This window comes from Mastigoproctus giganteus, chromosome 8, assembly GCF_048544385.1.
Source record: "Mastigoproctus giganteus isolate SK-2022 chromosome 8, ASM4854438v1, whole genome shotgun sequence".
Taxonomy (NCBI): Eukaryota; Metazoa; Arthropoda; class Arachnida; order Uropygi; family Thelyphonidae; genus Mastigoproctus; species Mastigoproctus giganteus.
Genome location: NC_143582.1, coordinates 178,578,480 through 178,603,727, shown reverse-complemented (window position 1 = coordinate 178,603,727; position 25,248 = coordinate 178,578,480). Strand labels below are relative to the sequence as shown.

General features: G+C 38.3%; 1 protein-coding gene across 3 annotated transcripts in view; it reads left to right on the top strand.

The window, feature by feature from the left end:
* The window catches only part of Graf (GTPase regulator associated with FAK), a 537,792-nt gene that overhangs the window by 141,641 nt on the left and 370,903 nt on the right, over positions 1-25,248 (top strand). For all 3 annotated transcript variants that reach the window (XM_090379073.1, XM_090379075.1, XM_090379076.1), the window contains one exon: positions 21,068-21,129. In XM_090379073.1, the coding sequence (XP_090235199.1) occupies positions 21,068-21,129 (62 nt within the window). The remainder of the gene's footprint in view (positions 1-21,067; positions 21,130-25,248) is intronic.

Below are 25,248 nucleotides of genomic sequence, written 5' to 3'. Positions count from 1 at the left end.
GGTTGCTAGAAGATCCACTTCAATATAATATTCAGGGACTCATATGGAAATGTTTGCGGCCATTTCTGGCGTGTGTCACAACTTCTTCGTTATTTTTTTAACCTTTGGCATGTATTTTAAGGCTGGTCTAGTAGACAGACCTAGCTCATCTGGCAATTCTTTTCTTTTCAACTGATGTAAGGAGTGTACTGATCTCAAATTACAACTTGGTGCATTATGAGAAGCATTTGAGTCACCAAAGAAACAAGTGCTTGCCCTAGAAACAAATGTAACTGGGAACTCATCAACAATTTGGACTCAAGTATCTTCTGACGTGCCAAGTGAAGCCCTCCCCTCCCCAATTCGTGTCCCATAAATGAATAGTTTGCATGCAGACTGCTCTCGTCGAAGGTGACATAGTTTTATTGGGAGACTATTGTCAGGGAAACAGGTAACATTTTTTGTAATAAAGATAGGTGGTTGAGAAACAAAGAAAGGGTGTTTTCCAGGAGCAACAATTGATGACGTTACCAACAGATTGTCAGATTTTAAGGAGGTAAAGAGAGAATTATTATTCATGTGGGGATTAACAATATTAAACTTACATGACCTTGATCATCTATTCGATAAATACAAGACTATGCTGAAAAATGCTCTGAGTTAGGTCACAATGTGTACATGTCTGCAATTCTGCTCAGACAAGATAGGAGGGATAATTTTTTTTTTTTTTTTTTTTATGAAAACCCCAAACACGAAAGGTATCAAAACCTATAGTACTTAGTACCGTGCATGGGTTGAAGGAGAAGTATGTGGGGAGGGGATGCCGGAAACTTTGCTCTAGAGACTAAACATGGGTTTAACCACTTCAAGCCTCCAATAAGCAAAGTGGTGGTATTCCACCGGTTGATGAAAGTCATCTACCACCTGCATATGCTGAAAGGCTTGTGGATTAACTTGAGAATTGAGGGAATCTTCGAGGCTCTGGCATACAAGATCAGCGTGGCTGGCATACAAGATAGAAGGAATCTATTTTGTAGAGATAGTATTCATTTGAACAAAGGTGGTGCAAGAATTTTTGTCAGTATTATTGAGGATACCTTAAGGGTTCAGGAAAACTGCTATTTGGGGGGGGGATATTTTACTTGTGCATTTATTTAATGATATGGGTCAAAGTAATGCTTTGTACTCACCTCAACAATTCTTGTTTGTTGCCACAACATCCAATGCTGATAATATGTTCAGAGAGTAGCAAGGTTTCAAATGAGGGAGAAGATAAAGCTTGGGATACAAATGTAAATAACTTCAAGGGGTGTGTTAGGGTAGTAAACTGTAGAAGATTACTTAGCATTAACCGTGTCTACAATAATGTCAGGAGTTAATTGTCAGTAAAATGGCGAATTTGAAGTGGATCTTCTAGCAACCTAGTTAGTGCTAACAGAAACATGGTGCTGCTCAAAAATTAAATTGGGGATGATGAGTTCCACTATGGTACGTATAAGGGATTTAGGGAAGATAAAAGGGGTGGAGGGTTCATGCTTTTTAACAAAAGCAGCCTTAGTGTGAAAAGAGCTTTTGCTGAGTCTGAAGTTACATCTGCCAGCATAGAATATATATGGTGTGAGTTAGGTGGAAGCAAAGGTATAGTGAAGTAAAGTATAAAGTGTGTTAGTTTTCTGACGGCACCAGGAGTTTCCCCCCATCTCTGCATTGTGTACTCTGTTTGTATGACACAGAACTCTGTGAAGGCCAGAGATTTAAAAAGTGTGTGGGGAGTTGTTTGTTGTGTAGTGTTATGTTCTGTTGTTCCTCTGGCCATTTAGCAGTTGGGCCCCCTATTGGGACCCCCCCCCCCCCATTGCCTACATATTGCCATGAGGCGGCAAGTACTCTGGCAGACCCCACCACCTATTATCCGAGGAATTCAGTAGTAAGACCTATATATATGTATGGGGGGGTGAATACTACAATTTGGAAAAGCCAGAAGAGGTTTAATTTTTAGCTGTTGATTTGAATTTGGCAGCATTGTTAGGGGCATACTTGGTCAGTTTAGTTAGTGTGTGTGGGAAACAGGTAGAAGGATGCGAATGATAGAGTAGGCATCCCCAAAGAGGTCAGTGGGGACGAACCCCACCAGGTGAAGTATGGGGGAGGCAGGGATGGGAGAAGACAGAGACCCGTTTCCTCCCTCCCCTGCCTGGGATAGGGTTTTATAGGGAACTGGGTTTGAGTTATCCAGTTCAGATCGCCAAATGGCATGTTGGCAGCAAAGCCACAGTATGTTTTTGTTGTCAGGTTCATTTAGTGATTTGAATCTGGTAAGAAGGTCAAACTGCCCATCCTGCTCTGGGGGGGGGATATGTTAGCTGGCAGTGGGGAACTCACCAAGTTAAGGGGGAGGAAACACATTTACTTCATTTATTAATCTGCATTCTCACTCTACTTGCATTCTGTTTTTATACTTTTTTTCTTATAGTTTATAATAATCCCCCCCATTAGGCTATATATATAAACAATAGGGATGAATATAAAAGTTATTAACCAGATCAGTATATATTCATATATATCAGTACACATATATACAGGGCGATTCGCTACCAGTGCGACAAACTTGCAGGAGGTGTAGGGGGCACAAAGACGAATCGGAATCACATAGCATTGCAGGGTCCGAAATGCTTCGTCATTGGAGGACGTTGAACGGGAGATCGTGTGAACAGTGATCCTGCTGGAAGTCAGCATTTGCGAACCGTTTCTGTTGAAGAAACCAAGTAGCAAAAGTCCTCCGGAGTGGATAATCCGCAGGCTCCAATGATTGGACGCGTTGCAGATGGTATGAACTCATTTGGTTTGTCGACAGTATCCTCCATACAGTGGATTGGGAAATGCCCAATCGTTGGCCTATCACTCGAGTACTTGTACTCGGATTGCCTTCTGCAAGACGTAGGACATTCTCCTCACTGTTTGGTGTCCTTGTCGTTCGCTCTCGATTCATGGTACTTCTCGTGAAACAACCAGTCTCACGTAACCTTCTGTGCACACGTGCGAAAATCGTATGACGAGGAGCACGCCTGTGCTGGAAATGTTCCTGGTACAAGTGGAGAGCAGCGCGCCCGTTACAGTCCGCAACTCCATATGCGAGGTGCATGAGTTCAGTGTTTGAATACTCATCCATCCTACTGCCACGGGAACCGGTTCGCAAATGCTGACTTCCTGGGATCTCTGTTCACGCGACCTCCCGTTCAACGTCCTCTACCGCATGACGAAGGCATTTCGGACCCTGCAATGCTATGTGATTCCGATTCATCTTTGTGCCCCCTACACCTCCTGCAAGTTTGTCGCACTGGTAGTGAATCACCCTGTATATATACAGGTAACCCTTGTGTAACACGGCAGTTTGGTTCCTACAAAATCTCGTGTAATGCGAAACCGTGTTATACGGGACTAAGAACCTGAACAAAAAGGGGGGTTACGTTCTAATAACAAAAATACACCATTTTTTTTTTATAACTATCGGAAACTTAATTTTTATAGTAGTAATGACTTAATATTTTAACTTTATTTTTATAATAGTAGTAACTTAAATAGTAATAACTGAACAAACGTCAAACTGTGATACTTATGTCAGTTAATGTACGTTCACTTACACGACAGAATACAGCTTGCACAAGTTGCAACAAACATGACATGCACAAGTGAGTTACGGATTATGAGTTTCTGAAAATTTATTTATGTTTTTTATATGATTGAATATTTCATTGAAGGAGAAACACATTTCATCATAATAACGTGATGATGATGCTATCGGTTCTATAGCAAATATTACAGCTATTGGTACTATAGCAAATGCAAGATTGAGTTTACTACCTGTTTATAATTGATTACACTAACAGAAAAGGCCAATAAACTGGAAAGTGCAAATTGTTTTTATTGTTTTATGGTGGTAGTGGCCTCCAGAAATGTGCTTTAGGAAAATACCATGAAGATGAAAACGACTAGTGAGTCAACAGCAGGGATTCACAAAAAGGAATTGAAAATTACATCTAACATAATACCAGGGTTTTCCCACACAAAAGCTAAAAATACTGTGTTATGCGAGAATTCCTGCAATTCCCAATCCATATTAGAGCGCTGTTATTTAAGTACCGTGTTGTGTGAGGATTGCCACAGTTTATCAGTTATGTTAGAGCGATACCGTGTTGTAGAAGTACCATGTTATTATGGGGGTTGCCTGTGTGTGTGTGTGTGTGTGTGTGTGTGTGTGTGTATATATGTGTGTGTATATATATATATATATATATATATATATATATATATATTATATTATATATATATATATTATATTATATATATTATATAGAATCACCTACTGAACGATATCTTCAGATACAGACTCAGTAAAAACTACAATGCCACTAAAGAATACATTAACATTAAGTTTAGTTACAACTTGTTAGATCACATAAACCTCAACCATCTCTTGAATATTTATAAACATGAACTGCCCATTAATAATGTGACTATAAGCACTAGATTCAGTTACAATAAACCGATAGGTCTTACTGTATGCAATTATAAACAGGTAGTATGCAACCTAGACAAAAGTGATGCTGAGGCTGAATGTTTCTGCCATTTGCCCCAATATCTCACTTATGTAGACAAAGATTACAAACACGTTATCACTGGTGACCTTAACATCATTACTGATCCTGATTTACGTAACTTGCTTTCCTACGGTTTTAAATTTAGGCCTAACACCACATGCAACACCAAAAAGATGTATAAACTTATATACCAGGACTTCATACACTTTTGTTTAAAATTATCCTATAAGTATAACATACCGTTAGAAGCTTTCCAAAAATGGATATCCCTCACTTATCAAGCGGTGCATAAACAGCTTGCAGCCATACATAGATACTCACCGCCGGCCAAGACCTTTGATTTGGGCAAAGCTAAGCAACAATTAAAAAAATTGCAGGCCTTATTCACCATCACCACCATAGACAAAGCTGCCAACAATTACAGTTTTATATGCAAAAAATTATATACTACCACAGTGCTAAACGAACTGAACCACAGTTCTACCTACATACTTGAAACCACAAACAGCACCACTATCAGGAAAAAATTATTAGCTATGCATAAAAAATTAAAATTTAATAACCCAAACACTAACTTTCCATTTGTCTACTGTATACCTAAATTCCACAAAACACCTATCAGCTTCAGATTTATTACATCGTGCAGGAATAGTTATGCTAAAACCCCACATAAAAAACTGGCCTATCTACTAAGTATCATCTTCAACAGCATTGATAACCCCAGAGTTATCCGAAATAATAACCCTATTCTAGAATTTCTAAAGCACAATAAACATACCACTGAACATATCAGCACCTATGACTTTAAAAATCTCTTTACTAGCATTCCGCATGATAGTTTAAAACATGTACTCGACCACTATTTCACAGAATATAATAGCCTTTTACCATGCAAGCTGCAATATTGGAACGACTTGACAAATATGTGCATATTCAAAAGTTACATCTACAATGGCACCAACTTATATAAACAAAAAACTGGAATTGCCATGGGAGCCTGTAGTTCTAGCCTGGTGGCAAATCTGTACCTTCATCACTTCGAAGTTAATATTAATAAAGATATAACCTTTTACAGATATATCGACGACTTAATCGTCTTCAACCATCCCAACTTTCTCACTGATTCTGGAGATGTCTACCCATCGGAATTAGAAATAGTGGCCACCAACATAGATAGCACCAAAACTGCCAATTACCTGGATATTGATATACATTTCAACAATAATAAGTTAGACACCTTCGTTTACGACAAACGTAACACGTTTGGCTTTAACACCATCAGCCTTACAAACTGGCATTCTAATATCTCTATAAGAATTCAAAAAAATTTAATATTGTCGCAAAGTATGAGATTAGTCAAAATATGCAGTAGCGCTGGCTATATAATTAGCACTCTTACAGACTTTAAACATAAATTATCTGTGAATGGATTCCCAAAACGCTTCATAAATATAAACCTACATACTGCTATGTTGATGGCTCTAAAAAAATACCACAATAATCTTGACCACCACCATATTATAACTACTGTTTTGAGAAAGTAACTCTTCCTCCACTGGATTATATCAGATTGACGGTTTATACAGAGCCTGTATATATGTACATAACTAGGCACTGCCTTAGAAGCATATTTAATACAGCTTACGCTCATTGAAAAAGTTGTACCTGTATTTGCTTCTAAGGTAGTAATCAATTCTTAGCTTCCTTCTTGCCTCACTCTTCTTTCATTTTTCATGAGAACCTTTACTACTAGCCTAACATACTGTTGGCCCACGGGCTATCTTGGTTTAAACTATAATATATAATTTTAGCATCCAACCTTTTGCCAGTAAGAGGGCGCTGGCACCATATACTATACCTATATATTTTAACACGTACGCCACAACGTGGTTTTTTCCCGCATCTCGTCATTGTGGTAAGTTTGCCTTACACGTTATACTATGCCGTAAGTAATCAGGAACTGGCCATTCCTTTCTTCTTCATTCAAGATTATATTTGATTCTTACTTTCCAAATTGGCTGTTTAATTCTATTACAATACCAGGTTCTCTTACTAGAAAGGATGGGAAGTTACGCTCCCGGTATGTTCCGACGTAAATTTGCCTTACTACTATTCCTTCACTTTATCTATATGCTATCTTTTTCTACATTTCATACCTCGAGAACTATTAGAGCAATTCGAGGGGGATTGAGGTACTATTACTTTTCTATCACCTAATCTCCGTTCTCCTTATTTAGCAATAGCTGACTATCTTTTGTCATCCAATAACATGTTATATAGTATTATTGGTTTTTTACTATCACCATTATTTGCTTTTTACTTTGATTTCGTTGTCTGGGCTATCGGTCGGGCTAAAGTCATCTAGCTTGTTAACCACCTTAATTCGTTTACCTCCCTAACTATGTATCTTCTATCCACTACTATATTCTAGTTTAATCTTAACTTAACTTAGTTGTCACCTTACAGATATCCTTATGATATCTATTGACCATTCGTCAGGAATAACAGGCAGATGATGACAGAAACTGATAGCTCGCCAATTGTAGGAGGACACATTGTAAGGGTTAGCCCTCGATAAAGTCCCTTGCAATGTGTCCAACCTATCTTTACTACAATTGGCTTGACATAGTGATTTAGTAATTATCCTTATATATATATGTTTCATTTTTGCATATAACCATTGTTTCCCTACCAGGTTATTACCATGGACCAGAGACAGCTATGACAGCTGTCACAGCACTTAGTTACCACCTGCTCATTCACATTATGTTCATAGATATTAAGACTGATGTAATGTTTTATCTAGACATTGATGGCATTAATCAGCTCTTCTCTCCCTTGTCAGGTTCTTTGTTTAGGTTTTCACTGATTGTATCACCATTATAATTAATTATCTTACGTTTAAAACTGTTAACTATTTGCCATATCCACTATATATATATATATATATATACACACTGGTGTGCAAAACTTAAGGACCAGTCAGGTTTTCACCTGTAGCTTCTCATAGAGGTGGCCTGGATATGGGAAATTCTTACCAAAAGAACCTCGTGAGGTACAGAAATGATGAAGGAAACAACACCACCATCAAAAATGACTACATAGCACTGGCTGCCATGATACAGAAGCATCACTGCCAAAGATAGAACAAAGGGAAGAGGTGGTCCTCAGTAGGAGATATGGCCACCCCTAATGTCGATGCATGCTTTGCATCGCCTGTCCGTACTTAGAACAATGTTGTTGATAAGTTCTTGTGGTAACATCGTCCATTCCTCTGTCAGCGCTATCTTCAGCTGGTGAACATTTTCTGGTGGGTGTGGATGTGCCACTAGGCATCTCCCCAGAGCGTTCTGTATAGGTTCGATCGGATTTAGATTGGTGGAACAGGCAGGCCAATCCATACAAACAATGTTCTCACTTTCCAAAACCATATCAACAGCTGCAGTGCGATGGGGGTGTGGCGTTATCATCCATGAACACGAACTCGGAGCCAATGGCACCTTGAAATAGATGCACATGGAGAAGGATTACCTCAGTACAGTACTGCCTTCCAGTATCTGAAGTTGTGTATGTCCATCCAAGATAACGCCTCCCCTGATGAGAACACCCCAACCACCATATCGATCCCTTTCAGTGATGTTTGCCGGGTGATACCATGTGCCAACCTCTCGCCAGATTAGCTGACGTCCAGAATCGCTGCTGAGACTGAATCTACTCTGTCATCAGTAAAGAGTACCTTAAGTAAAGATTTTGTGGTTGTAACCTTTAGAAAATAGTGTTGGTCTTTAAGTTTTGCACACCAGTGTATATATACATACATACATATATATATATATATTTTCTCTTACTCATTCATCTTTTTTCTCACACATCAAGGGGGGGAAATGCAATGGTGTGTAATGTAAACTTAAATACTAATGCTTAATATTTAAGCTAAATAAGAAAGAATATGAAAGGTTAAAACTAGGGTTAGTGTATACTTAACTATAGCATTTATGGTTTGTGTTCTTTTTCTCACTCACTCGCACTCTCATTCATTCTTCTGGCTTTCATTTCATTTGTTCGACTCTTGCTTTCTGCACGCAATCTCTGGGTACCTCAACTTACTGTTATTCTTCAGTTGTGGTGCAGGCCAGGGGAGAATGCATTGATAGTGTTTGTGTTGTTAGTAAATGTTTGTTAGTATATATAAAGTAATGTAAGTTCTTAATAAGTGGCATTCTTTTAGCCAATTGCATTTGCTCTTCCACTCATTCCCATTCACATAGTACTCATTCACTCTCTTTCCCTCATGCTGGGTCACTCTTTCTTTCACCAGAGCTGACATTTATTCCCTTTTATCATAATTCCTAATTCACTCTTTCACTTAGTGACCAGCCTATTCATTCTATCCTTCATTCTCATTCATTCATTCATTCATTTATTCTACATTGCATCCCCTTGCTACCAGCTTGCTGATATTTTTCAGCTAATCTGCTTCCCTGGCTGCCTGTACATCTCCCTTCCCTACATGGTTACTTATTTGATGTGGGCCCCAGGTGGGCTCCTACACATGGCAGGGTAGTCCTGCGGGGTACCCAGGTCAATCCGGTTTTGTCATGTCAGGTTTCTGTCAGGGCAAAGAACACTGCTGTCCTGACAGTTTTTAAGTCATCGTCTGGGTGTGGTGGGAGATGTGGGCATTTTTAATTATTTTTTTATTATTATTTTTTTTTTTTAAGGAGCATTAGCAACTAAGGCCATATTGCTCCGGGATATGCGGTGGTCATTCCCTGACCTTTCCGCATCCTCCGTATTTGGTGGCGACGGGTCAAACCCCGGTTTAACAAGAAGCGTGTGCTACGCACTGCTGCTCCTTCCCACCTGGCTACAGAGGCGCCTTTTTAATTATTGATTATTGTTTAATTGCTGAGGGGCTGAATTGCCATTCTTTGGATAGTTCTCCACATTTCAGATACTTTCTGTGCAAAGGTTGCAAAGGCTTTATAATTTTCCTCTTCTATAATGAACAGATGTTCTTCTTCCCTGAGAAGGAGGCCAATCTGTGCTATCAGCTGTGTTCTTGCGATGTCATAATTTATACATTCATACAGAATATGTGCCCAGCCTTCACCCTCGCCACAGGTGCAATTTGATCATCAGTCAGCCCTAAGGAGGTTAGTTTTGCCTTTAGGGAGCCGTGACCTGTCAATATGAATGTTTCAAAAAGTCCAGGGGCATACCACTTAGGTGGCTTTGGCTGACCATTGCCACTTGTGGCAGAAACCTTTTTGTAACTAGACCTCTTTTTTCCTGCTCCCACTTTGTTTGCCCTAGCTCACGGAGCTTTGTGGCTATTCTTTTTCTTTCAGCGTTGAAGGTGTTCACTGTATCAAGTTCTATCCTCAGAAATTCTGTGGATATGCCCTTTTTAAGTCTGTAATACAAGCCTCTTTTGGCTACTTCCAGGTTAAGTGGGAGAGCTCCGGTCAGCAACAGTAGTGCAGGTGTGCTTACTGTGCAACATGCTTTGGTAGTGGTGAGAAGTATTGTCCTTTGTATCGATTCTAATTTGTTCCTGTTTCTTACTATGGCCGAGCGGGTGAACCACGCACTGGCTCCATAGGTGATAACAGGTAGGAACATTGCACAGTATATATGAGCAAAGATATAGTGTGTTAATTGTCTGATGGCACCAGGGGGGTTCCCCCATATCCGCTAGAGCAAAGATATAATGATAATGAGAGTGAGAGTTGGAGTAATCTACAGACCAGAAGATTGTGAAGAGTATGACGAGAGTCTCTATGTGCAGATGGAATAGGCATGCAAGCTCGAACGTCTTATTATGGATGACTTTAATCTGACCCAGATTGATTGGAATAAGTGGGAGGGGAAACTCACCATAGGAAAAAATTTGTTTGAATAAATTGGATGATTATTATTTGTACCAGCATGTTAGAGAAGGTACTAGGGATGAGAATATTCTTGACCTCATCATTACTAACAAATCAGATAATATCACAGGGCATAAAGTACAGGAATGATTGTCAAGGTGTGATCACGCAATTGTCAGTAGAAGATGAAGAAAGATTTTGCAGTAGTTGAAAAGTAAAGGTACTGGTTTTAACTTCAGGACACTTTGACAGTTTAAAGTTTAAGCACTATATAGCATCTGTTAATTGTGTGGATTGCTGAGTGAGGGCAAATGCATTTGAATTATAGAATACTTTTAAACAGAGCAGAAAAAGATAGCATGGGATAGTTACGGGGCTATGAAAAGTATCGAGGCCTACGGTAGGTATGAGTTGATTTGCAAGAGTCCCACAAATAAAGTTAGGGAGGTCAAGGCTGCATATGAGGAAAGCATTCGCTAAGAGCGCAAAGAATGGGGGACAATGAATTTTTGATGTATGTGACTACAACAATGAAGAAAGCTGATTATATTGGACCATTGTGCACTGGATGTGGGACAGTCTGAGATAAAACCCAGCTGATATTGCAGATGAATTGAATAGGTACTTTACATCAGTCTTTACTGACGAAAGACCCTTCATGCTGAGGAAAGGCTGTGTGAGTGAGGCTGAGCCATATGAAATTAGTGGTGTCATAATTACAGATGATTGTTTACTATTAAAACTTTTGAGCATAAAGGCAAGTAAGGCTCCCAGTGTTAGTACAGTGGATTCCGGTTAATCGGGGCAGCCGTTTATTTGGGGCAAATCTTAAAAACAGAACCCAATCGAGAAAATAGCCAGGGTTTACTTTGCTTAATTGGGATAACATGCCATTTAAACGGGGCAGGAGACCACAGCACTGGAAATTGCCCTACAGTTGTTTCCAACCATACCACACAGTTCGGTCGGATTTCTGGAGGTCAGAACTATAAAACAAATAGCAGTCACCTGTTTATTGGGCTTTTCTGTTAGTGCAGTCTATCATAAATGGATAGTAAACTGGATCTTATTGAATTTGCGATAATACTGACAACTGGAATTCTGTGAGTTATTATGGTGAAATGTGTTTACACTTCCATGGAATCTTCAATCATATAAAAAAATTAATTTTCAGAATCTTCTCTTCATTCCTATTTTTAAAGTTTCGTAACTTGTTACTCCGTTCTCAGTTGCACATATCGCATTACTTGCAATTTGTGTGTCCCGTGTTCTTTGTTATTGATTTCTTATCTTTTTACTGTTTTAAATTTTAACCCCCACCCACAAATGTCAGTGAGCAAAAATGTCTACTAGTTAGTATGTACATATTACAGTACGTATTAATTATTCCGATTATCAAGTATATTCTTCTGATTATGACATTCTTCCGATTTTCACATATTATTTAATTTTTTAATTGGTAAGGTAATAAAGGATAAATTTGTGCTTAATATATCTTTATGTTTTTAGCCTGTAGATAATATTTCTCCTATTTTTGCTAATTAGAATCGATGTTTAATAGAATTAAAATTTAATTCACAAACGTGATCACAATGACGGGCGCTTACTACACATTGTATAGTGAACGGTACTTTACTATGGTGACTCCATCCTAACATGATTTGATTGTACAGTGAACCAGTTGTAAAGCGGTGGTCCATTGTATTTTTAACTTTTTTTTTTTTTTTTTTTATGTGAAACTTCGGATAATTGGGGCAGCTGCTTAATTGGGCCAAATGCACTAGTCCCGATGTGTCCCAAATAACTTGAATCGACTGTATTAGTATTAGCAATGGCCACATGGCTAATGCTGCACGACCCAAAAAAATAAAAAAGAAATAAAATAATAATAAGAAGAAAATTAAAAAGAAAAATAAATAAATATAATAATTAATAAAAGAAAAGGAAATGACAACCTATGCGTTTCCCTCTTCCCATAGGTAATTATCCAGCTGACCTTTGAATTTCCCCATACTGTGAGCCTCTACTACCCACGTAGGTAATTTATTCCAGAAATTTATAACTTGCTAGCTAAAATAAAACTTCCTGCAATCCATTGCAAACATCTCCCCCCCATAATTTGAAATTATGCCCCCTAGTTATAGAATTATTTATAACTGTGAAAATTTCGTCCTCACTCATTTTACTTATGCCTCTCAGAGCCTTAAACACCTCAGTCAAGTCTCCTCTAAGGTGCCTAGTCTCCCAAGCTCTGCAAACCACATATTCGAAGTCTTTCCTCATATGGACGCCCTTTTGCAAGTCTTACCATGTGAGTTACCCCTCTTTGGAACCTTTCAAGAAGCACAATGTCTTTCTTTAGGTGCGGTCTCCATACATGAGAACATTTTTCCAAGTGTGGTCCAATAGCCTTATATAATAGGATTATGACGTCCTTATCTCTACTAGGAATTGTTCAATAAATCATTGATAGGAAACCATGGGCCTTCCTTGCAACCTGTCTACAATGCCCAGAGAACTTCATGTCTGACTGTATTGTAAACACCCAATTCTCTTTCCTCCGCTACTGGCTTTAGTTCAACTCCATCAAGTGTATAAGTTATTTTGGGAAATAATTGAGCCTGACAATACACGAGTTTGAGTTTTCGGGAAAATCTTAGAGGCATTGATTTGGAGTGCAATCCAGGGATATATTCAGATAGAAATGGGATTTTGAAGGATAGACAACATGGTTTTGTTAAAGGGAAATTGTGTTTAACTAACTTAATAGGCTATTTTGACACAGTTACTTATGAGCTGGATATATTGAAGAATTTAAACACAGTTTATTTGGACTTTAGCAAAGCATTTGACTTTACCTCATTAGAGGTTACTGTATAAGCTGGAACATGTTGGGATTACTGGAAAAATTCTAAGATTGGATTCCTGAGTGGCTACAGGGCAGGAGGCAGAAGGTTGTAATTAATGGATATCCCCCTCCCCCAATGGGGGGATATCACATCGATGAAAGGATGCAAGGCATGATCTCAAAATTTGCAGATAACATAAAGATTGGTAGAATTGTTAATGATCAGTGCCAAGCAACACTCCTTTAGGATGACTTGAACAGGCTGGAAGAATGGTCAGAAAAGAGGCAGGTATGGTTTAATGCAGCTAAATGCAAGGTCTAATACTTGGAGACTAGCAGTCCCAAAATAAATTATGCACTTAGTGGGACTGAATTGAAAGTAGTGGAAAGGGACTTGGGAGTTACGATACAGGCAGGTATGAAGTTTTCCGAACGGTGTAAACAAGCAGTCAGGAAAGCCCATGGGCTCCTATTGATGATTTATCGAATGTTATCCTGTAGAGATAGGGAGGTCCTAATCCCATTGTATGAAACAGTTGGAACACTACATTCGGAATACTGTGTTCAAGTGTGGAAACCTAATCTTGAAAAAGACATTGAACTACTTTTTTAAAGGGTTCAAAGGCTGGTAACTCAAATAGTGAGCTCTGCAAAACGACGACCATATGAGGAAAGACATTGTTTGTGCTACAGGGCAGCTGTACACCAGGTGACTTGATTGATGTTTACAAGGACCTGAGAGGGATTTGTAAAATGAGTGAAGGTGGAATTTTTGCTATTATTAAGAATAGGGCCATGAATTCAAATTACAGTCAGTCCTCGTATAGCACGATAGTTGTGTTCCTAGAAACCCTCGTGCAATGCAAAATCGTGCAATATAAACAACAGGCCCTATGGGAAAAATAGGGGTAGGTGCCGACCACCCAAGATTGAACACACATTTGTAACCAAAACATTACTAAACACAATAAATAATCATAATAAAATACGTAAGTATTTTATTGCAACTATTACGTAATAAAATACTGCTTTTGCTTCTATCATAAGCAAACTTGTTTTTTGTTTGATTTTCTATCCAAACAGATGAAGCCGTTCCATCTCTTCCAATTCTTTGTGTCTTAATCTAATGGATTTTAATTACACTTTGAGTTGTTCCTGCTATGAAAGTTGTTTTTATTTTCTCTGCATTCTTTGTAATTCTCAGCGTTGCCTCATTTAGGTTTGTAGCACGTGCAATATCATATGGTCTTTCATTTCGCTCAAAGCGTTTCACAATTTCATATTTTTTCTCTATCGACAGAGGCGGACTGGCCATAAGCCTTACCGGGGAAACCCCGGTGGGCCGGAAGCCTTGGGAAAATTTTCCCAGGTAAGAATTTTTAACCCAGTCCACCTCTATTTATCAATATTGCTTTTCTTTTTCTCTCTGAATCTGGATGCTTCCCAATAGTGTCTTCACCAGGACGCTTCCTTTTCACACCTTTTAAATATTTTACTCATTTTTTAGGGAATAAAGCACAATTATGATATGAGGAGGCATGCATGATACACATAAACAAAGCTGCATGCATGTAGCAACTGAATAAACAACACCGTAAAGGCAGTGATACACTATTAACACCCCTCACATTTTACTTAAGCACATTTCTAGGGGTTACTACCATAAAACAATAAAAACAATTTCCAGTTGCGTTTCTGCTAGTGGAATCTGTTATAAACTGGTAGTAAACTTGATCTAATTGCATTTGCGATTATATCGATAATTGGAATTGTGTTGGTTTTTACGTTATTATGGTGAAATGTGTTTCCCCTTTGCTGATATAAAACACATAAATACATTACATTTTCAGAATCTTCTCTTCATTCCTATCGTGTTGCGTTCAGTTGGGATGATTTCGAGTTCAACTGCCATTTCTTGTAAACACAAAGGCAAATCGTGCATAAGCGAATTCGGTTCGTTTTATATAAGATATCATTCCCCTATTTATAAATTGTGTATGATCGAATTCGTGTAGTGTAAACATGTGTTACACGAGGACTGACTGTACATGGGTTAGAGTTTTAGATTAGATTGTAGGAAGTTTTCTTGTAACCAGAGAGTTATTGATTGTTCGTACAAGTTGCCCTCACTGGTAGTTGAGCCTGAGAGTTTTGAATTAATTTAAAGGTCAATTGGATAGTTCCCTATATGCGGAGAGAAGTATATAATTTTTGTTTTCTTTATATACTTTTTTTTTGCCAGTGCACCAAAAGCCTGTGGCTTCCTTGCACTGTGTGGCAGATAATATTACCACTCTGCTTTAAAATTTAACCATTTCATTACAATTGTGGCATGTAATGTGGCATACATTGTGCCATGATTATAAAGAAGAGAAGGGTGGGGAAGAGTCCAATCTAGGAAGGTCCGAAGAGAGAACGTTGTGCTCCGCGTAGGTCACAGTTATCTGACCCTCTTATTTCCTGAGGGCGAATGACCTACCTATGTGTGAGAACCATAAAACTATTTGAACCATATTTCATATTTTTACTAAGTACCCAGTAAGAAATTGCCCAGGCTCTTATTGATAATTTTGTCAAGGAGGAGGAAAATGAGGATGAAACCGAATGAATTCCAGTTGCAAAATTGTGGTGCTATAGCTGTCCTGAGGAGAGCATTCGAAGAAACTGGTGCAAGTGATAGACTGTTATATGATATTGAAAAATCTATAGACTTTGCAGTGATAATTTATGTATCTAAAATAAGTGACTACTGTGTTTTAAATTCTAATTATATTACAAAATGTTATGTTTAATATGTATATTAAGCTATGTACATAAGTATAAATTTTATTTTGCTAACCTGTAGATAATATTCATCTGATTTTCACATATCATTTAATTGGTAATAAACTTTTGGTAAGTGTAATTTTGTGCTTTATGACCTTTATTTTTATAGTCTGTGGATAATATTCATCGATATTTGCTTATTAGAATCAACTTTTATTAGAATCAAAATTCAGTTTACAAATGCGATCACTATAAATGCCGCTTACTCTATTTAAATGAATTATTCAACCTGTTTTTGGTAATTTACTTTTTGATAAGTTGCATCTTTTTGAACTGACCTGTAGTCTACCCTGTTGACCAGAGGTTCCCATTCTTTTGTTACTCAAGTCACTTTAAGTTAAAAGATGAATATTAATGGCATATTGAAATAGTGATTGCCATTGAACCAAATGTAATTTTTTCTAATCTCGCGGCATATTTGAAAAGGGTCACTGCACACCATTGGAAACCACTGCCATAGACTGATGCTATGTCCCCCCCCCCAGAAGAAAAAGGTAGCCTAATTTTATTGAATTTATTTCTAAGCTCATATAACTTTGCTATATTAAATACTTCAATTCCCCAGGCAGTCACTTTTTTTTAAAATTTTTCTACCGAGTACTGATTATTTCTATTCGTGCTCTAACCAGTGTCTCTGCAATTGATCATAATTATCTTTACTTTATTTCTCTTTTATCGTATTGTTTCTTAGAACAGAATTGATTACATGATAAAATAATTGGCAACATCTCTGCATGCTCTGCCTTTCTTTTCCTTCTTTTTTTGACTTTTGAATTCTTATTATATTTGTCTTTTTATGATATTTTATTTTTTATTTATCAATGATTTTTCTTATATTTTGATTAGAATGAATTACCTTAATTGGCCTGCATATACAATTGTTATTTTTTGGTTTTTAGGAGCATTAGCAACTAAGGCCATATTAGTAGTAGTAGTAGTAGTAGTAGTGGCACTTGATGCAAGAAAGCAAGTGTAGGAGCTTATGCAGCATCAGCCAAAAAAAAAAAAAAAAAATCACACCATACCCTCCAAATGCCTGTCCAGTTCCTCCTTAAATTTATTTAACCTATCAACTTCCACAACGACAGATGGAAGTTTGTTCCAGCAATTAACCACCCGCTGGCTAAAGGCAAATTTCCGCACATCTATTCTACATCTATCCTTTCTTAATTTGAACTTATGTCCCCGTAGGTTCGTATTCTTAACAAGTGGGAGGATCCCATCAGAATTCAGTGTGCTCAACCCATTCAAGGCCTTATAGACCTCAATCAGATCACCGCGCAGGTGCCTAGTCTCCAGCCACTGCAATTTGCAGAACTTAAGCCTCTCTTGGTAAGAGGATCCCTTCATTCCCCTCACCAATCGTGTTGCTCTTCTCTGTACACGCTCAAGCAAATCTACATCCTTCCTAAAATGAGGCCTCCAGACCTGTACGCAGTACTCAAGGCGTGGCCTGACCATTGCCTTATACAGAGGGACAATCACCTCCTTTTCCCTGCTAGCAAAATTCCTATATATCATTGACAAAACCCCATGACCTGCCCTAGCCGCCTGTCTACATTGCTGAGAAAACTTCATATCTGACTGCACAATTACTCCCAGGTCTTTTTCATTTTCTACCACCTTAAGTGTAGTACCACACAGTTGGTACGTTTCTCTGGGGTTACTTCTACCCATATGCAGTACTTTGCATTTGTCAAGGTTAAACTTCAGTTGCCACTTCTTAGCCCATCTGCCCAAATTATCTAGATCCTGTTGCAGTAGCACACTGCCATTACTGTCATTAACAACCCTGCCAACCTTCGTGTCATCTGCAAACTTCGACATTAAGCCTGATATACCTTCATCAATATCATTGATAAATATACAAAACAACAGTGGACCCAACACCGAACCCTGTGGGACTCCACTAATAACATTAGTCCACGAAGAGCAGCACCCATTGATTACCACCCTCTGTCTTCTCCCACTTAACCATCCTTTTATCCATTGTAGCAACTTACCCTTAATACCATTCTGCTCCAATTTGTACAGTAGTCTTCCATGCGCAACAGTGTCAAAAGCTTTCCTGAAATCCAAGTATATGATATCAAAATTATTTTTTGCATCCAGTTCCTTTGTGACCACATCATAATAACCAATCAAATTTGTCAGACAAGACTTTCCCTTAACAAACCCATGCTGTGTCTGAATTATTGCTGCAGTCTTGTCTAGACCCATATGCAGTACTTTGCATTTGTCAAGGTTAAACTTCAGTTGCCACTTCTTAGCCCATCTGCCCAAATTATCTAGATCCTGTTGCAGTAGCACACTGCCATTACTGTCATTAACAACCCTGCCAACCTTCGTGTCATCTGCAAACTTCGACATTAAGCCTGATATACCTTCATCAATATCATTGATAAATATACAAAACAACAGTGGACCCAACACCGAACCCTGTGGGACTCCACTAATAACATTAGTCCACGAAGAGCAGCACCCATTGATTACCACCCTCTGTCTTCTCCCACTTAACCATCCTTTTATCCATTGTAGCAACTTACCCTTAATACCATTCTGCTCCAATTTGTACAGTAGTCTTCCATGCGCAACAGTGTCAAAAGCTTTCCTGAAATCCAAGTATATGATATCAAAATTATTTTTTGCATCCAGTTCCTTTGTGACCACATCATAATAACCAATCAAATTTGTCAGACAAGACTTTCCCTTAACAAACCCATGCTGTGTCTGAATTATTGCTGCAGTCTTGTCTAGACCCATATGCAGTACTTTGTATTTGTCAAGGTTAAACTTCAGTTGCCACTTCTTAGCCCATCTGCCCAAATTATCTAGATCCTGTTGCAGTAGCACACTGCCATTACTGTCATTAACAACCCTGCCAACCTTCGTGTCATCTGCAAACTTCGACATTAAGCCTGATATACCTTCATCAATATCATTGATAAATATACAAAACAACAGTGGACCCAACACCGAACCCTGTGGGACTCCACTAATAACATTAGTCCACGAAGAGCAGCACCCATTGATTACCACCCTCTGTCTTCTCCCACTTAACCATCCTTTTATCCATTGTAGCAACTTACCCTTAATACCATTCTGCTCCAATTTGTACAGTAGTCTTCCATGCGCAACAGTGTCAAAAGCTTTCCTGAAATCCAAGTATATGATATCAAAATTATTTTTTGCATCCAGTTCCTTTGTGACCACATCATAATAACCAATCAAATTTGTCAGACAAGACTTTCCCTTAACAAACCCATGCTGTGTCTGAATTATTGCTGCAGTCTTGTCTAGATGATCCTGCAATGCATCTTTAACCAGTGACTCCATTATTTTACCCGGAACAGAAGTTAAACTAACTGGTCTGTAATTACTCGTGTCACCCTTCGAACCTCCTTTGTGAATTGGGGATACATTTGCACATCTCCAGTCCGTGGGAACCTCCCCTGAATCCAAGGATGCTCTCATAATTATGGCTAAGGGTTTGCTTAGTTGCTTTGCCGCCTCCTTTAATATAACTGGATAGATCCCATCCACCCCAGGTGCCTTTCTTATGTTTAACTTCAACAATTTCTCCTCCACTTTGCTCTCAGTTATTACAAAATCATTAAGCACACTGCTACAATTTGATAACCTTCTTCCATTTTCAAACTGTAATAATTCCTCACGTGTGAATGTAGATGCAAAATACTCATTCAGTTTGTTTGCTATCTGAGCAGGATCATCAACAGTCGAACCATCGATGTCAAGTGGACCAATCATATTGAGCCCCTTCCTTTTAGAGTTTATATAAGTAAAGAAATCCTTGCTGTTTTTCTTAGCATCTTTTGCCAAAGATTTCTCGTAATCCGCCTTTGCCTGCCGAACCTCCTTTGTGACCTGATTACAGACTAGCTTATATCTGCTACAGGCTTCTGCGTCGCCTGATAATTTATATGCATCCCATGCATTTTTCTTCTCTGACATGAGTCTCATTAGTTCATTTGATAACCATTTAGGCCTAAACCTTGAACAATATTTCTTCATCGGTATGAAAAGTCTAGTAGCTTCCACGATTAATTCCTTGAATGCTTCCCACTTCGAATTTACTGTTTGTAACATCGTCAGTTGATCCCACTGTACAGAATTTAAAAACTGTCTGAGACCACTGTACTCCCCTTTACGGAAGCAAAAACCCTTTCCTTTACCCCTGACGGTAGTTACCTCTTTGAGTAAATCCCACTTCAGCACACTGTGATCACTGCCACCTAGTGGTTCCTTTATCTGCAAATTCTTAATACACGAATGATCACTGCTGATAACCAGATCAAGAGTATTACTTTCTCTGGTTGCCTCTCGAACATGCTGCTGCAGAAAACAATCATCCAATAAATCCACAAAAGTCTGACTAGTGTGTGAGTGACCAACCCACAAGTTCCAGTCAATATCTGGGAAGTTAAAATCCCCCATTATAAGACATTCTGATTTACTGACCCACTCTATTTCTCTGTACAATTGTTCATTGTACTCATTCGAGTCATTAGGCTTATATTGCTCCGGGGATATGCAGTGGCCATTCCCTGACCTTTCCGCATTCTCCATATTTGGTGGTCACGGGTTTGAACCCCGGTCTAATCAAGAAGCGTGTGCTACGCACTGCTGCTCCTGCCCACCTGGCTACGGAGGCGCCATATACATATACAATTGTGTGCTGTTATATATACCATATAATTGGATCTGCTGCATAAATAAAAACTTGTATAAAAAGTAACTGGATTGTGTATACTACAATAACTAAATCAATTGTAATTTTCTCATTATAAATAATATATTTTTATTTTTTTGCAGGTTTTAATTGATATATTGATTTCATTTTTAAATGAGTCCCACTTTGATTTTCTGTTATCTCTTATTTTCTTGGTTACTAAATAATAGCTTTAAAATTAATTCCTCTACAGGTCATGAAGTTGCAAGTGATTTTAAATCATTTATGACAGACATTCAGATTAGGGTGCAAAGGGTAAGTTTGCTGAGTTATTCTTATTTTAATAACTCCCATTTAGATAACCCTTATTGTCATTATTGATTTGATAATTATACTGTCCTTGATAAATTTATTCATTGTCTTGTTCCCATTGCCAAAAGGTAGTTTTCAGGTTGCGAGAAGGGAGTAGTAAAAAAAAGTCTTTTGGAAAAGCCATTATGCGGTAAACTTGAGTCACATAATATGAAAATACTATTGTTTACCTTGCTTGTTAGCATTAAATTCAATCTAGATAATGACTCCCAAATCTAGATAATATGGAAGCCTCATGCTATGACATTGGACACTATTGAAAATTAAACTCTGAAAATTAAAAGTTAAATTTCTTTATTTGTTCAACTTTTATCTATTTATATTGATATATATTAATTATATTGATATATAATTAATATATCAACTATTACCAGTATAACCAAAATGAAAAAGCATATGGAATGAAAAATTACTGTCCCACTCCTCAAACTTATGATTATCCTACACATGAACACAGCTTTATAAGATAAACAGTTTAGTATTAGTATTAATTGTGGCAAATGATGAAAGAAAGCAAGCTCGTACAATCAGCCCAAAAAAAAAAAAAAAAATCCTATTTCATCTATCTATTTCCCCTAGTAATTTGTTTAGTTCTTCCTTGAATTTACTATCCACTTCCGCAATAACGGATGGAAGCTTGTTCCAACAATGAATCAGGTTGTGTTAGTACCTTAAGCTAAACGAATTATTTTATCAGTAGAACCCAGATAAGAAGTTTTCCAAGGGACTGAAGGTTTAGAACTTCTTAGAAGGAAAAATGACCTAAGGGTATGAAATACACTGGTGTGCAAAACTTAAGGACCAGTCAGGTTTTCACCTGTAGCTTCTCGTAGAAGTGGCCTGGATATGGGAAAAGTATACTAAAGGAACCTCGTGAGGTACGGAAATGATGAAGGAAACAACATTGACACAACAACAGAAACAAAATAGTACAGAGGGACTTTATTCAAAAATGGCAAAATAGCACTGGCTACCATGATACAGATGTATCACTGCCAAAGATAGAACAAAGAGAAGAGGTGGTCCTCAGACATGGCCACCCCTAATGTCGATGCAGGCTTTGCACTTTCTGTCCATACTTAGAATAATGTTGTCGATAAGTTTCTGCAGTATCATCATTCCTCTGTCAGCGCCATCATCAGCTGGTGAACATTTTCTGGTGGGTGTGGATGTGCTGCTAGGTATCTCCCCAGAGCGTCCCATATGTGTTCGATGGGATTTAGATCGGTGGAATAGGCAGGCCAATCCATACGAACAATGCCCTCACTTTCCAAAAGCATATCAACAGCTGCAGTTCAATGGGGTGTGGCATCATCTGTAAACACAAACTCGGGGCCAATGGCACCTTGGAATAGATGCACATGGGGGAAGGATTACCTCAGTACAGTAACATGCACTGGTTAAAGTACTGCCTTCCAGTATATGGAATTGTGTATGTCCATCCAAGATAATGCCTCCCCAGACGAGAACACCTTGACCACCATATCGATCCCTTTCAGTGATGTTTGCGGGTTGATTCCGTGTGCTAACCTCTCTCCAGATTAACTGACATCTAGAATCGCCGCTGAGGCTGAATCTACTCTCATCGGTAAAGAGCACCTTACCCCTTTGCACTGCTGTCCGTCCTTGTGTTCGATGCACCACTGTAAACGGTGTTTCCGATGGGCAGGTGTTAAAGGGACACAGCGTACTGGCTGTCGGACAAACAGTCCATCTTTGTGGAATTGCCTGGCTACAGTAAACGTGATAGCCTGCTTCCTGTGCAACAGGTTTGCAATGGATCCTGCAGTCTGGTTGTTGGTCCCTCTTGGCCTGGAGTATATAGCGGTCATCACTGGATGTTGTTTTTCATGGGAGACCACCACTGGTCCTTTGAACAGCTGTACCTGTCATTCTGAAGGCTGACCACACACGTGAGATGATGCTATGGGCGATACCGAACTCTGCAGCCACACTCCTCGCACTTCAACCTTCCTCAAGCTTCCCAATTCTTCAGCCCCGGGTGAAGTCATCCAGATGTTGTCTACCAGCCATTTTGTTGTCTGTAGTACTGTATGAAACCAATCGAATGTCTGTAACAATTGTGCTCACCATTCGGTAATTTGCATATAATTGCTGAACTGCTGCTTTTCTGTTTATGTGAGCTCTTTTCGATTCAAATTTTTGCATGTGCACAGCTTTCTGCTGAACGGCCACAGTTATGCAAATCACCACATGCTATTTCATTTGATTTTGTGGTTGTAACCTTTAGAAATAGTGTTGGTCCTTAAGTTTTGCACGCCAGTGTATTAACTACACAAATGAAAATGAAAAGATACACATAGATAAGTTAAAGATCATTTTTAAGTATTATTTCAGAATTTATAAATATTTTACTCTGCCTATGGGAAACATTTTTAAACTGAGGATTTCTAATTGCTTAACATTCTGTTCATTAAACTGATTACCAAGTTGGAAGACTTGGTAATCAGTTTGGCTCTTTCTTACTTGTCTGCTCTGTCTCCTCTGGCACTCCAATTGTGACCTTTTAAGGTATCAATTCTGATATCCAATTTTAAGGTATCCAATTGTGACCTTTAAAGATATGTTGAAACCCCTTTGGAGTTTCAACATACCTTAAAAGGTCACAATAAGATAGAGCAAAAGTCCACTAAGTGAAGTACTTAGTGGACTTTTCTTCTGAAGTACTTAGTGGGAAGGCATCCCACTAAGTACTTCAGAACTGTTCACAACCAATAGAACTTAATGCTTAACATGGTTTATGTACCTATTATGGATTTCGATGTAAACAATTGCAATATATCACTTCCATAATATCAAAATGTTTATACTAAAATGAGTTTTAGTGCTGAAAAACTCAAACTACAGAAAATTCACTGATTGAATAAGTTAATGCATAGTATCATTTTAGTTCATAGTAAACCACAGGTGAAATGGCATCATTTCTTTTATATCTTATATTGTGAATGCCTTCACAACATCTTGCCTTGATATTGAACTACCTCGAATAAGCAATGCTTCGACAATGGATTCTTGAATGGGCACTGGATTTTTGGTAGCAGAGAAATTCTTGAATAGGCACTGGATAGGATTTTTGCTAGCAGAGAAAAGGAGGTGATTATCTATTTGTATAAGGCAATGGTCAGGCCATGCATTGAGTACTGCGTACTGGTCTGGAGGCCTCATTTTAGGAAGAATGTAGTTGCTTGAGTGAGTACAGAGAACGGCAGCAAGATTGGTGAGGGGAACAAAGGTAGCCTTTTACCAAAAAAGGCTTAAGTTCAGCAAATTGCAGTGGCTGGAGACTAGGCACCTGTGAGGTGATCTGATTGAGATGGGATTCTTCCACTTCTCCGAACCTAAGGGGGCATAAATTCAAATTGAGGAAAGATAGTTATAGAATAGATATGCGGAAATTTGCCTTTAGCCAGTGGGTAGTTGATTGCTGGAACAAACTTCCATCAGTTGTTGTGGAAGTTGATAGCTTAAGCAAATTTATGGAGGAACTGGACAAACTTTTAGAGGGAATGGATGTGTGAAATGGTTTTTTTTTTTTTGGCTGATTATACATAAGCTTAATTTCTTGCATCACATGTCTCCTCTACTACTATTACTATTTCGCCAATGGATTCTCTGCGGATACGATCAACCCACTGCCTCCGAGAATAAGCAACATTACTCTTCTCCATTTACAAAGTGTTGCTTATTGGAGGTAGTGCAATACCAGGGAAACTCGCTGTGAAGGCATCCACAATATGAGATATATGAATATTAAAAACGATGCCATTTCACCTAATTCGGTGGTTTACTATGAACTAACATGATGCTTGTCGCTAACTTGTTCAATTACCAAATGTTTATATTGTTTAATTTTTTTTACTATTAAAAATAAATAATTTCTAAATTTAAAAAAACATTTTAAGTGGGCAAACGTCATTAGCTAATACATATGTGTATTCTTTGTCACAAATTTTTTATGCAGGAAAACTTTTTAACTGGGTAACTTCTTACGTGGGAAAATAAAGCATTACAACATATAAAGTTGAAATTGGGACTTAAGAA